The 14,634-nt window shown below is 46.9% G+C and overlaps 1 protein-coding gene across 1 annotated transcript in view; it reads left to right on the top strand.

Annotated features, from left to right (window-relative positions):
- Nucleotides 1–14,634, top strand: part of RABL3 (RAB, member of RAS oncogene family like 3) — a 71,497-nt gene that overhangs the window by 22,667 nt on the left and 34,196 nt on the right. Inside the window, exons 3-5 of the mRNA XM_088455883.1 lie at nucleotides 578–707; nucleotides 984–1,098; nucleotides 1,322–1,472. Coding sequence (XP_088312009.1) covers nucleotides 578–707; nucleotides 984–1,098; nucleotides 1,322–1,472 — 396 coding nt within the window. The remainder of the gene's footprint in view (nucleotides 1–577; nucleotides 708–983; nucleotides 1,099–1,321; nucleotides 1,473–14,634) is intronic.

Genomic DNA, 14,634 nt, shown 5'->3' with positions numbered 1-14,634 from the left:
GTTCTATGTACTATGTAAGGCGCTGCGGAACGCTTGTGGCGCCATATAAATAAAGGATAATAATAATGTTTCCCAGGCCAGCTTTAGGATGTGGGTACACCTGTGCACCTGCTTGGTGGTCCGGAAAACGTGATCTGTTAGTGGTCCGTGGTGATTGGGTTTGGCCACCTCTGATGTACTTTGTGTATGTAATAATACATTGCACATCCCGGACTGGGAACATACGCGATGGACCTTCTATAGTATAATTACCTACAGATTTAGTATTTTCTTCTCCCATCTACTCTAGTCTTTATTCTAGCACCTTGCACCTGTCTCAACCCGTGCAGTTCCTCTCTCCTGCCTGGGGTGTCTCTCTCTGCTCTGGTGCTTCTAGCACACTCAGCTGATCTGCTGTAGCAACTGAATGAGGGGACATCCCACTCTGAGCTCATTCTGGGAACTCTGATTCCTCCTCAATCTGCCTCATCCACTGGTGGGAGTGAAATGGAGAAGACAGGGAAGGGGGAACGCATTGGTGGGGGCAGGTTTCTCCCAATGCAGTCCAGCAGGTGACCCTTCTTGGCTCTGTTTCCAGCTTCATGAATACCGAGAAGGGACCCCAGAGGAGAAGACCTATTACATTGAGCTGTGGGACGTTGGTGGATCCGTGGGCAGCGCCACCAGTGTGAAAAGCACCAGAGCCGTGTTCTACAATGGCGTCAATGGTAAGCCCTTAACATGGCACATGAGACCTCACCCCTTGCGTTGCTGAGGAGGTTCATTCATATGTGATCAGCCGTCATATGGCTCCAGGTTCTCCTGTCAGGTCAACATAGTAATGTATAACTAATGAGCCGGCCAGTAGAATCTTCTGAACATTGGACTTGGACCCCCCCCCATAATAAAGGCTTTGCACCATGTCTGTGCTGAAACACATTCACCCCTGTTCCACCAGCGTTCTAGACCCCAGAGTACGAGATGTAACTGAATGTGTCTTCTAGGTATCATCCTCGTTCATGATCTGACTAACAAGAAATCTTCCCAGAACCTTTACCGCTGGTCATTAGAGGCCCTGAACAGAGACCTGCAGCCAACGGGTGTGCTCGTGACCAATGGGTGAGTGTCTTTACCTCTGCATCCAGACCCGCAACACTCGCTCTTACTGAGATCTAATCCCCCGATGTGGTCATCTCTCGTTATCCTCTGTAAGAGAAACACAGCTGTTGTTATATAAAGTACTCCTAACCTTGTATAATAACGTAGTGATGGGGAGACCCCGCTGATCAAACCCTTTTTTTTCCTCGTTGTGCGATCACACCCCGTCTCACTGAACCCACAGGGACTATGACCGGGAACAGTTTGCAGATAGTCAGATTCCTCTATTGGTCATCGGCACTAAGTTAGATCAGATCCTGGAGGGGAAGCGGAACGAGGTTCTGACGCGTACTTCCTTCCTGGCAGAGGACTTCAATGCGGAGGAGATAAACCTGGTGAGTGTGCGCTGCCGTTATCCCTTCCTCCTCTGTTATTCTCTCCAGGCTTTTATGCTCAGAAAGGAGGATCAGAAATACTTTATAATTCTCATTTTTGTATTTCTGGCGCTGCGGAGCGCGGTGGTGCCTTAGACACAGAGCAGTAAAACGATTGTGACATTAAATGGTGACTGTCGCGTAGTTCATAATGAAAAGTAGATTTAGTGCTCTGCGCTGTCATATTTCTGCTGTGAGTATAGAAACCTGTGAGTTAGCGCTCTGTACTGTCAGATATCTGCTGTGAGTATAGAAGCCTGTGAGTTAGCGCTCTGCGCTGTCATATTTCTGCTGTGAGTATAGAAACCTGTGAGTTAGTGCTCTGCGCTGTCATATTTCTGCTGTGAGTATAGAAACCTGTGAGTTAGCGCTCTGCACTGTCATATTTCTGCTGTGAGTATAGAAACCTGTGAGTTAGCGCTCTGCGCTGTCATATTTCTGCTGTGAGTATAGAAACCTGTGAGTTAGTGCTCTGCGCTGTCATATTTCTGCTGTGAGTATAGAAACCTGTGAGTTAGCGCTCTGCACTGTCATATTTCTGCTGTGAGTATAGAAACCTGTGAGTTAGTGCTCTGCACTGTCATATTTCTGCTGTGAGTATAGAAACCTGTGAGTTAGTGCTCTGCACTGTCATATCTCTGCTGTGAGTATAGAAACCTGTAAGTTAGTGCTCTGCGCTGTCATATTTCTGCTGTGAGTATAGAAACCTGTGAGTTAGCGCTCTGCACTGTCATATTTCTGCTGTGAGTATAGAAACCTGAGAGTTAGCGCTCTGCGCTGTCATATTTCTGCTGTGAGTATAGAAACCTGTGAGTTAGTGCTCTGCGCTGTCATATTTCTGCTGTGAGTATAGAAACCTGTGAGTTAGCGCTCTGCACTGTCATATTTCTGCTGTGAGTATAGAAACCTGTGAGTTAGTGCTCTGCACTGTCATATTTCTGCTGTGAGTATAGAAACCTGTGAGTTAGTGCTCTGCACTGTCATATCTCTGCTGTGAGTATAGAAACCTGTAAGTTAGTGCTCTGCGCTGTCATATTTCTGCTGTGAGTATAGAAACCTGTGAGTTAGCGCTCTGCGCTGTCATATTTCTGCTGTGAGTATAGAAACCTGTGAGTTAGTGCTCTGCACTGTCATATCTCTGCTGTGAGTATAGAAACCTGTAAGTTAGTGCTCTGCGCTGTCATATTTCTGCTGTGAGTATAGAAACCTGTGAGTTAGCGCTCTGCGCTGTCATATTTCTGCTGTGAGTATAGAAACCTGTGAGTTAGTGCTCTGCACTGTCATAATTCTGCTGTGAGTATAGAAACCTGTGAGTTAGAGCTCTGCGCTGTCATATTTCTCCTGTGAGTTAGCGCTCTGCACTGTCATAGTTCTCCTGTGAGTATAGAAACCTGTGAGTTAGCGCTCTGCGCTGTCATAATTCTGCTGTGAGTATAGAAACCTGTGAGTTAGTGCTCTGCACTGTCATAATTCTTTTGTGAGTATAGAAACCTGTGAGTTAGTGCTCTGCACTGTCGGAGATCTGCTGTGAGTATAGAAACCTGTGAGTTAGTGCTCTGCACTGTCATAGTTCTGCTGTGAGTTATCGCTCTGCACTGTCATATTTCTGCTGGGAGTATAGAAACCTGTGAGTTAGCGCTCTGCACTGTCATATTTCTCCTGTGAGTATAGAAACCTGTGAGTTAGCGCTCTGCGCTGTCATAATTCTTTTGTGAGTATAGAAACCTGTGAGTTAGTGCTCTGCACTGTCATATTTCTGCTGTGAGTATAGAAACCTGTGAGTTAGCGCTCTGCGCTGTCATAATTCTGCTGTGAGTATAGAAACCTGTGAGTTAGCGCTCTGCGCTGTCATATTTCTGCTGTGAGTATAGAAACCTGTGAGTTAGTGCTCTGCGCTGTCATATTTCTGCTGTGAGTATAGAAACCTGTGAGTTAGTGCTCTGCGCTGTCATATTTCTGCTGTGAGTATAGAAACCTGTGAGTTAGCGCTCTGCGCTGTCATATTTCTGCTGTGAGTATAGAAACCTGTGAGTTAGCGCTCTGCGCTGTCATATTTCTGCTGTGAGAATAGAAACCTGTGAGTTAGTGCTCTGCGCTGTCAGATATCTGCTGTGAGTATAGAAACCTGTGAGTTAGCGCTCTGCACTGTCATATTTCTGCTGTGAGTATAGAAACCTGTGAGTTAGTGCTCTGCGCTGTCATATTTCTGCTGTGAGTATAGAAACCTGTGAGTTAGAGCTCTGCGCTGTCATATTTCTGCTGTGAGTATAGAAACCTGTGAGTTAGAGCTCTGCGCTGTCATATTTCTCCTGTGAGTATAGAAACCTGTGAGTTAGCGCTCTGCACTGTCATAGTTCTCCTGTGAGTATAGAAACCTGTGAGTTAGCGCTCTGCGCTGTCATAATTCTGCAGTGAGTATAGAAACCTGTGAGTTAGTGCTCTGCACTGTCATAGTTCTGCTGTGAGTTAGCGCTCTGCACTGTCATATTTCTGCTGTGAGTATAGAAACCTGTGAGTTAGCGCTCTGCACTGTCATAGTTCTCCTGTGAGTATAGAAACCTGTGAGTTAGCGCTCTGCGCTGTCATAATTCTTTTGTGAGTATAGAAACCTGTGAGTTAGTGCTCTGCACTGTCGGAGATCTGCTGTGAGTATAGAAACCTGTGAGTTAGTGCTCTGCACTGTCATAGTTCTGCTGTGAGTTAGCGCTCTGCACTGTCATATTTCTGCTGTGAGTATAGAAACCTGTGAGTTAGCGCTCTGCACTGTCATATTTCTCCTGTGAGTATAGAAACCTGTGAGTTAGCGCTCTGCGCTGTCATAATTCTTTTGTGAGTATAGAAACCTGTGAGTTAGTGCTCTGCACTGTCATATTTCTGCTGTGAGTATAGAAACCTGTGAGTTAGCGCTCTGCGCTGTCATAATTCTGCTGTGAGTATAGAAACCTGTGAGTTAGTGCTCTGCGCTGTCATATTTCTGCTGTGAGTATAGAAACCTGTGAGTTAGCGCTCTGCACTGTCAGAGATCTGCTGTGAGTATAGAAACCTGTGAGTTAGCGCTCTGCGCTGTCATATTTCTGCTGTGAGTATAGAAACCTGTGAGTTAGTGCTCTGCACTGTCAGAGATCTGCTCTGAGTATAGAAACCTGTGAGTTAGCGCTCTACACTGTCAGAGATCGGGGGACTCTGTCATCTGTAGGGATTAGTGATGTGTGAGGAGGGGTCAGTGTAAGGATTGGAGGACTCTGTGTAATATATGGGGATTAGTGATGTGTGAGGAGGGGTCAGTGTAAGGATTGGAGGACTCTGTGTAATATATGAGGATTAGTGATGTGTGAGGAGGGGTCAGTGTAGGGATTGGGGGACTCTGTAATATGTGGGGATTAGTGATGTGTGAGGAGGGGTCAGTGTAAGGATTAGAGGTCTCTGTGTAATATGTGGGGATTAGTGATATGTGAGGAGGGGTCAGTGTAAGGATTAGAGGACTCTGTGTAATATATGGGGATTAGTGATGTGTGAGGAGGGGTCAGTTAGCGATTGGGGGACTCTGTAATATATGGGGATTAGTGATGTGTGTGGAGGGGTCAGTGTAGGGATTTGAGGTCTTTGTGTAATATGTGAGGATTAGTGATGTGTGAGGAGGGGTCAGTGTAGGGATTAGAGGTCTCTGTGTAATATGTGGGGATTAGTGATGTGTGAGGAGGGGTCAGTGTAGGGATTGGGGCATTCTGTGTAATATGTGGGGATTAGTGATGTGTGAGGAGGGGTCAGTGTAAGGATTTGAGGTCTTTGTGTAATATGTGGGGATTAGTGATGTGTGAGGAGGGGTCAGTGTAGGGATTGGGGCATTCTGTGTAATATGTGGGGATTAGTGATGTGCGAGGAGGGGTCAGTGTAGGGATTGGGGCATTCTGTGTAATATATGGGGATTAGTGATGTGTGAGGAGCAGTCAGTGTAGGGATTGGGGGACTCTGTGTAATATGTGGGGATTAGTGATGTGTGAGGATGGGTCAGTGTAAGGATTGGGGGACTCTGTGTAATATGTGGGGATTAGTGATGTGTGAGGAGGGGTCAGTGTAAGGATTGGGGGACTCTGTGTAATATGTGGGGATTAGTGATGTGTGAGGAGGGGTCAGTGTAAGGATTGGGGGACTCTGTGTAATATGTGGGGATTAGTGATGTGTGAGGAGGGGTCAGTGTAAGGATTGGGGGACTCTGTGTAATATGTGGGGATTAGTGATGTGTGAGGAGGGGTCAGTGTAAGGATTGGGGGACTCTGTAATATATGGGGATTAGTGATGTGTGAGGAGGGGTCAGTGTAAGGATTGGGGGACTCTGTAATATATGAGGATTAGTGATGTGTGAGGAGGGGTTAGTGTAAGGATTAGATGTCTCTGTGTAATATATGGGGATTAGTGATGTGTGAGGAGGGGTCAGTGTAAGGATTGGGGCTTTCTGTGTAATATATGGGGATTAGTGATGTGTGAGGAGGGGTCAGTGTAGGGATTGGGGTTCTCTGTGTAATATATGTGGATTAGTGATGTGTGAGGAGGGGTCAGTGTAGGGATTGGGGGACTCTGTAATATATGGGGATTAGTGATGTGTGAGGAGGGGTCAGTGTAAGGATTGGGGGACTCTGTGTAATATATGGGGATTAGTGATGTGTGAGGAGCGGTCAGTGTAAGGATTTGAGGTCTTTGTGTGATATTTGGGGATCAGTGATGTGTGAGGAGGGGTCAGTGTAGGGATTGGGGCATTCTGTGTAATATGTGGGGATTAGTGATGTGTGTGGAGGGGTCAGTGTAGGGATTTGAGGTCTTTGTGTAATATGTGGGGATTAGTGATGTGTGAGGAGGGGTCAGTGTAGGGATTGGGGCATTCTGTGTAATATGTGGGGATTAGTGATGTGTGAGGAGGGGTCAGTGTAGGGATTGGGGCATTCTGTGTAATATGTGGGGATTAGTGATGTGTGAGGAGGGGTCAGTGTAAGGATTAGAGGTCTCTGTGTAATATATGGGGATTAGTGATGTGTGAGGAGGGGTCAGTGTAGGGATTAGAGGACTCTGTGTATTATATGGGGATTAGTTATGTGTGAGGGGCGGTCAGTGTAGGGATTAGGGGACTCTGTAATATGTGGGGATTAGTGATGTGCGAGGAGGGGTCAGTGTAGGGATTGGGGCATTCTGTGTAATATATTGGGATTAGTGATGTGTGAGGGGCGGTCAGTGTAAGGATTGGGGGACTCTGTGTAATATATGGGGGTTAGTGATGTGTGAGGAGCGGTCAGTGTAAGGATTGGGGCATTCTGTGTAATATGTTGGGATTAGTGATGTGTGTGGAGGGGTCAGTGTAGGGATTTGAAGTCTTTGTGTAATATGTGGGGATTAGTGATGTGCGAGGAGGGGTCAGTGTAGGGATTGGGACCTTCTGTGTAATATATGGGGATTAGTGATGTGTGAGGAGGGGTCAGTGTAGGGATTGGGGCATTCTGTGTAATATGTGGGGATTAGTGATGTGTGAGGAGCGTTCAGTGTAGGGATTGGGGGACTCTGTGTAATATGTGGGGATTAGTGATGTGTGAGGAGGGGTCAGTGTAAGGATTGGGGGACTCTGTGTAATATGTGGGAATTAGTGATGTGTGAGGAGGGGTCAGTGTAGGGATTGGAGGACTCTGTAATATGTGGGGATTAGTGATGTGTGAGGAGGGGTCAGTGTAGGGATTGGGGGACTCTGTGTAATATATGGGGATTAGTGATGTGTGAGGAGCGGTCAGTGTAGGGATTGGGGCATTCTGTGTAATATATGGGAATTAGTGATGTGTGAGGAGGGGTCATTGTATGGATTGGGGGACTCTGTAATATATGGGGATTAGTGATGTGTGAGGAGATATCAGTGTAAGGATTGGGGGACTCTGTAATATATGGGGATTAGTGATGTGTGAGTAGGGGGTCAGTGTAGGGATTGGGGGTCTCTGTGTAATATGTGAGGATTAGTGTTGTGTGTGGAGGGGTCAGTGTAGGGATTGGAGGACTCTGTGTAATATATGGGGATTAGTGATGTGTGAGGAGGGGTCAGTGTAAGGATTGGGGCATTCTGTGTAATATATGGGGATTAGTGATGTGTGAGGAGGGGTCAGTGTAAGGATTGGGGACTCTGTGTAATATATGGGGATTAGTGATGTGTGAGGAGGGGTCAGTGTAGGGATTGGGGGTCTCTGTGTAATATGTGAGGATTAGTGATGTGTGTGGAGGGGTCAGTGTAGGGATTGGAGGACTCTGTGTAATATATGAGGATTAGTGATGTGTGAGGAGGGGTCAGTGTATGGATTGGGGGACTCTGTGTAATATGTAGGGATTAGTGATGTGTGAGGAGGGGTCAGTGTAAGGATTGGGGGACTCTGTGTAATATATGAGGATTAGTGATGTGTGAGGAGGGGTCAGTGTATGGATTGGGGGACTGTGTAATATGTGGGGATTAGTGATGTGTGAGGAGGGGTCAGTGTAAGGATTGGGGGACTCTGTGTAATATGTGGGGATTAGTGATGTGTGTGGAGGGGTCAGTGTATGGATTGGGGGACTCTGTGTAATATGTAGGGATTAGTGATGTGTGAGGAGGGGTCAGTGTAAGGATTGGGGGACTCTGTGTAATATATGAGGATTAGTGATGTGTGAGGAGGGGTCAGTGTATGGATTGGGGGACTGTGTAATATGTGGGGATTAGTGATGTGTGAGGAGGGGTCAGTGTAAGGATTGGGGGACTCTGTGTAATATGTGGGGATTAGTGATGTGTGTGGAGGGGTCAGTGTAAGGATTGGGGGACTCTTAGTAATATGTGGGGATTAGTGATGTGTGTGGCGGGGTCAGTGTAAGGATTGGGGGACTCTGTGTAATATATGGGGATTAGTGATGTGTGAGGAGGGGTCAGTGTAAGGATTGGGGCATTCTGTGTAATATATGGGGATTAGTGATGTGTGAGGAGGGGTCAGTGTAGGGATTGGAGGTCTCTGTGTAATATATGGGGATTAGTGATGTGTGAGGAGGGGTCAGTGTAGGGATTGGAGGTCTCTGTGTAATTTGTGGGGATTAGTGATGTGTGTGGAGGGGTCAGTGTAGGGATTGGGGGACTCTGTGTAATATGTGGGGATTAGTGATGTGTGAGGAGCGGTCAGTGTAGGGATTGGGGCATTCTGTGTAATATATGTGGATTAGTGATGTGTGAGGAGGGGTCAGTGTTGGGATTAGGGGACTCTGTAATATTTGTTGATTAGTGATGTGTGAGGAGGGGTCAGTGTAAGGATTGGGGGACTCTGTGTAATATATGGGGATTAGTGGTGTGTGAGGAGGGGTCAGTGTAGGGATTGGGGGTCTCTGTGTAATATGTGAGGATTAGTGATGTGTGTGGAGGGGTCAGTGTAGGGATTGGAGGACTCTGTGTAATATATGAGGATTAGTGATGTGTGAGGAGGGGTCAGTGTATGGATTGGGGGACTCTGTGTAATATATGGGGATTAGTGATGTGTGAGGAGGGGTCAGTGTAGGGATTGGGGGTCTCTGTGTAATATGTTGGGATTAGTGATGTGTGAGGAGGGGTCAGTGTAAGAATTGGGGGGTCTCTGTAATATATGGGGATTAGTGATGTGTGAGGAGGGGTCAGTGTAGGGATTGGAGGTCTCTGTGTAATATATGGGGATTAGTGATGTGTGAGGAGGGGACAGTGTAGGGATTGGGGGTCTCTGTGTAATATGTGTGGATTAGTGATGTGTGAGGAGGGGTCAGTGTAGGGATTAGGGGACTCTGTAATATATGGGGATTAGTGATGTGTGTGGAGGGGACAGTGTAAGGATTGGGGGACTCTGTGTAATATATGGGCATTAGTGATGTGTGCGGAGGGGTCAGTGTAGGGATTGGAGGTCTCTGTGTAATATAATGGGATTAGTGATGTGTGAGGAGGGGTCAGTGTAGGGATTGGGGGTCTCTGTGTAATATGTGTGGATTAGTGATGTGTGAGGAGGGGTCAGTGTAGGGATTAGGGGACTCTGTAATATATGGGGATTAGTGATGTGTGAGGAGGGGTCAGTGTAGGGATTGGGGGACTCTGTGTAATATATGGGGATTAGTGATGTGTGAGGAGGGGTCAGTGTAAGGATTGGGGGACTCTGTGTAATATATGGGGATTAGTGATGTGTGAGGAGGGGTCAGTGTAGGGATTGGAGGTCTCTGTGTAATATATGGGGATTAGTGATGTGTGAGGAGGGGTCAGTGTAGGGATTGGAGGACTCTGTGTAATATATGAGGATTAGTGATGTGTGAGGAGGGGTCAGTGTATGGATTGGGGGACTCTGTGTAATATGTGGGGATTAGTGATGTGTGAGGAGGGGTCAGTGTAAGGATTGGGGGACTCTGTGTAATATGTGGGGATTAGTGATGTGTGTGGAGGGGTCAGTGTAAGGATTGGGGGACTCTGTGTAATATGTGGGGATTAGTGATGTGTGTGGCGGGGTCAGTGTAAGGATTGGGGGACTCTTTGTAATATATGGGGATTAGTGATGTGTGAGGAGGGGTCAGTGTAAGGATTGGGGCATTCTGTGTAATATATGGGGATTAGTGATGTGTGAGGAGGGGTCAGTGTAAGGATTGGGGGACTAATATATGGGGATTAGTGATGTGTGAGGAGGGGTCAGTGTAAGGATTGGGGGACTCTGTGTAATATATGGGGATTAGTGATGTGTGAGGTGGGGTCAGTGTAAGGATTGGGGGTCTCTGTGTAATATATGGGGATTAGTGATGTGTGAGGAGGGGTCAGTGTAGGGATTGGGGGTCTCTGTGTAATATGTGGGGATTAGTGATGTGTGAGGAGGGGTCAGTGTAAGGATTGGGGGGTCTCTGTGTAATATATGAGGATTAGTGATGTGTGATGAGGGGTCAGTGTATGGATTGGGGGACTCTGTGTAATATATGGGGATTAGTGATGTGTGAGGAGGGGTCAGTGTAGGGATTGGGGGTCTCTGTGTAATATGTGGGGATTAGTGATGTGTGAGGAGGGGTCAGTGTAAGGATTGGGGGGTCTCTGTGTAAAATATGGGGATTAGTGATGTGTGAGGAGGGGTCAGTGTAGGGATTGGAGGTCTCTGTGTAATATATGGGGATTAGTGATGTGTGAGGAGGGGTCAGTGTAGGGATTGGGGGTCTCTGTGTAATATGTGTGGATTAGTGATGTGTGAGGAGGGGTCAGTGTAGGGATTGGGGGACTCTGTAATATATGGGGATTAGTGATGTGTGTGGAGGGGACAGTGTAAGGATTGGGGGACTCTGTGTAATAGTGGGATTAGTGATGTGTGAGGAGGGGTCAGTGTAAGGATTGGGGGACTCTGTGTAATAGTGGGATTAGTGATGTGTGAGGAGGGGTCAGTGTAAGGATTGGGGGACTCTGTGTAATAGTGGGATTAGTGATGTGTAAAGAGGGGTCATTGTAGGGATTGGAGGACTCTGTAATATGTGGGGATTAGTGATGTGTGAGGAGGGGTCAGTGTATGGATTGTGGGACTCTGTAATATCTGGGGATTAGTGATGTGTGAGGAGGGGTCAGTGTATGGATTGTGGGACTCTGTAATATCTGGGGATTAGTGATGTGTGAGGAGGGGTCAGTGTATGGATTGTGGGACTCTGTAATATCTGGGGATTAGTGATGTGTGAGGGGCGGTCAGTGTAGGGATTGGGGGACTCTGTGTAATATGTGGGGAATAGTGATGTGTGAGGAGGGGTCAGTGTAGGGATTGTGGCATTCTGTGTAATATGTGGGGATTAGTGATGTGCGAGGAGGGGTCAGTGTAAGGATTGGGGGACTCTGTGTAATATATGGGGATTAGTGATGTGTGAGGAGGGGTCAGTGTAAGGATTGGGGGACTCTGTGTAATATATGGGAATTAGTGATGTGTGTGGAGTGGTCAGTGTAAGGATTGGGGGTCTCTGTGTAATATGTAGGGATTAGTGATGTGTGAGGAGGGGTCAGTGTAAGGATTAGAGGTTTCTGTGTAATATGTGGGGATTAGTGATGTGTGAGGAGGGGTCAGTGTCAGGATTGGGGGTCTCTGTGTAATATATGGGGATTAGTGATGTGTGAGGAGGAGTCAGTGTAAGGATTGGGGGTCTCTGTGTAATATGTGGGGATTAGTGATGTGTGAGGAGGGGTCAGTGTAAGGATTGGGGCATTCTGTGTAATATGTAGGGATTAGTGATGTGTGAGGAGGGGTCAGTGTAGGGATTAGAGGTATCTGTGTAATATGTAGGGATTAGTGATGTGTGAGGAGGGGTCAGTGTAAAGATTGGGGCATTCTGTGTAATATATGGGGATTAGTGATGTGTGAGGAGGGGTCAGTGTAAGGATTAGAGATATCTGTGTAATATGTGGGGATTAGTGATGTGTGAGGAGGGATCAGTGTAATGATTGGGGGTCTCTGTGTAATATGTGGGGATTAGTGATGTGTGAGGAGGGGTCAGTGTAAGGATTGGGGCATTCTGTGTAATCTGTAGGGATTAGTGATGTGTGAGGAGGGGTCATTGTAGGGATTAGAGGTATCTGTGTAATATATGGGGATTAGTGATGTGTGAGGAGGGGTCAGTGTAGGGATTTGAGGTCTTTGTGTAATATGTGGGGATTAGTGATGTGTGAGGAGGGGTCAGTGTAATGATTGGGGGTCTCTGTGTAATATGTGGGGATTAGTGATGTGTGAGGAGGGGTCAGTGTAATGTTTGGGGGTCTCTGTGTAATATGTGTGGATTAGTGATGTGTGAGGAGGGGTCAGTGTAAGGATTGGGGCATTCTGTGTAATATATAGGAATTAGTGATGTGTGAGGAGGGGTCAGTGTAAGGATTAGAGGTTTCTGTGTAATATGTGGGGATTAGTAATGTGTGAGGAGGGGTCAGTGTAATGATTGGGGGTCTCTGTGTAATATGTGGGGATTAGTGATGTGTGAGGAGGGGTCAGTGTAAGGATTGGGGCATTCTGTGTAATATGTAGGGATTAGTGATGTGTGAGGAGGGGACAGTGTAAGGATTGGGGGTCTCTGTGTAATATATGGGGATTAGTGGTGTGTGAGGAGGGGTCAGTGTAGGGATTGGGGGTCTCTGTGTAATATGTGGGGATTAGTGATGTGTGAGGAGGGGTCAGTGTAAGGATTGGGGGGTCTCTGTGTAATATATGAGGATTAGTGATGTGTGATGAGGGGTCAGTGTATGGATTGGGGGACTCTGTGTAATATATGGGGATTAGTGATGTGTGAGGAGGGGTCAGTGTAGGGATTGGGGGTCTCTGTGTAATATGTGGGGATTAGTGATGTGTGAGGAGGGGTCAGTGTAAGGATTGGGGGGTCTCTGTGTAAAATATGGGGATTAGTGATGTGTGAGGAGGGGTCAGTGTAGGGATTGGAGGTCTCTGTGTAATATATGGGGATTAGTGATGTGTGAGGAGGGGTCAGTGTAGGGATTGGGGGTCTCTGTGTAATATGTGTGGATTAGTGATGTGTGAGGAGGGGTCAGTGTAGGGATTGGGGGACTCTGTAATATATGGGGATTAGTGATGTGTGTGGAGGGGTCAGTGTAAGGATTGTGGCATTCTGTGTAATATATGGAGATTAGTGATGTGTGAGGAAGGGTCAGTGTAAGGATTGGGGGACTCTGTGTAATAGTGGGATTAGTGATGTGTGAGGAGGGGTCAGTGTAAGGATTGGGGGACTCTGTGTAATAGTGGGATTAGTGATGTGTGAGGAGGGGTCAGTGTAATATGTGGGGATTAGTGATGTGTAAAGAGGGGTCATTGTAGGGATTGGAGGACTCTGTAATATGTGGGGATTAGTGATGTGTGAGGAGGGGTCAGTGTATGGATTGTGGGACTCTGTAATATCTGGGGATTAGTGATGTGTGAGGAGCGGTCAGTGTATGGATTGGGGGACTCTGTGTAATATGTGGGGAATAGTGATGTGTGAGGAGGGGTCAGTGTAGGGATTGGGGCATTCTGTGTAATATGTGGGGATTAGTGATGTGCGAGGAGGGGTCAGTGTAAGGATTGGGGGACTCTGTGTAATATATGGGGATTAGTGATGTGTGAGGAGGGGTCAGTGTAAGGATTGGGGGACTCTGTGTAATATATGGGAATTAGTGATGTGTGTGGAGTGGTCAGTGTAAGGATTGGGGGTCTCTGTGTAATATGTAGGGATTAGTGATGTGTGAGGAGGGGTCAGTGTAAGGATTAGAGGTTTCTGTGTAATATGTGGGGATTAGTGATGTGTGAGGAGGGGTCAGTGTAATGATTGGGGGTCTCTGTGTAATATGTGGGGATTAGTGATGTGTGAGGAGGGGTCAGTGTAAGGATTGGGGCATTCTGTGTAATATGTAGGGATTAGTGATGTGTGAGGAGGGGTCAGTGTCAGGATTGGGGGTCTCTGTGTAATATATGGGGATTAGTGATGTGTGAGGAGGAGTCAGTGTAAGGATTGGGGGTCTCTGTGTAATATGTGGGGATTAGTGATGTGTGAGGAGGGGTCAGTGTAAGGATTGGGGCATTCTGTGTAATATGTAGGGATTAGTGATGTGTGAGGAGGGGTCAGTGTAGGGATTAGAGGTATCTGTGTAATATGTAGGGATTAGTGATGTGTGAGGAGGGGTCAGTGTAAAGATTGGGGCATTCTGTGTAATATATGGGGATTAGTGATGTGTGAGGAGGGGTCAGTGTAAGGATTAGAAATATCTGTGTAATATGTGGGGATTAGTGATGTGTGAGGAGGGATCAGTGTAATGATTGGGGGTCTCTGTGTAATATGTGGGGATTAGTGATGTGTGAGGAGGGGTCAGTGTAAGGATTGGGGCATTCTGTGTAATCTGTAGGGATTAGTGATGTGTGAGGAGGGGTCAGTGTAGGGATTAGAGGTATCTGTGTAATATATGGGGATTAGTGATGTGTGTGGAGGGGTCAGTGTAGGGATTTGAGGTCTTTGTGTAATATGTGGGGATTAGTGATGTGTGAGGAGGGGTCAGTGTAATGATTGGGGGTCTCTGTGTAATATGTGGGGATTAGTGATGTGTGAGGAGGGGTCAGTGTAATGTTTGGGGGTCTCTGTGTAATATGTGTGG

The sequence above is a fragment of the Taudactylus pleione genome, unplaced genomic scaffold, assembly GCF_031769625.1.
Source record: "Taudactylus pleione unplaced genomic scaffold, aTauple2 ptg000677l, whole genome shotgun sequence".
In the NCBI taxonomy this organism is placed as follows: Eukaryota; Metazoa; Chordata; class Amphibia; order Anura; family Myobatrachidae; genus Taudactylus; species Taudactylus pleione.
The sequence above is the reverse complement of the archived record's forward strand: the minus strand, read 5'-3'. Positions and strand labels throughout refer to the sequence as shown.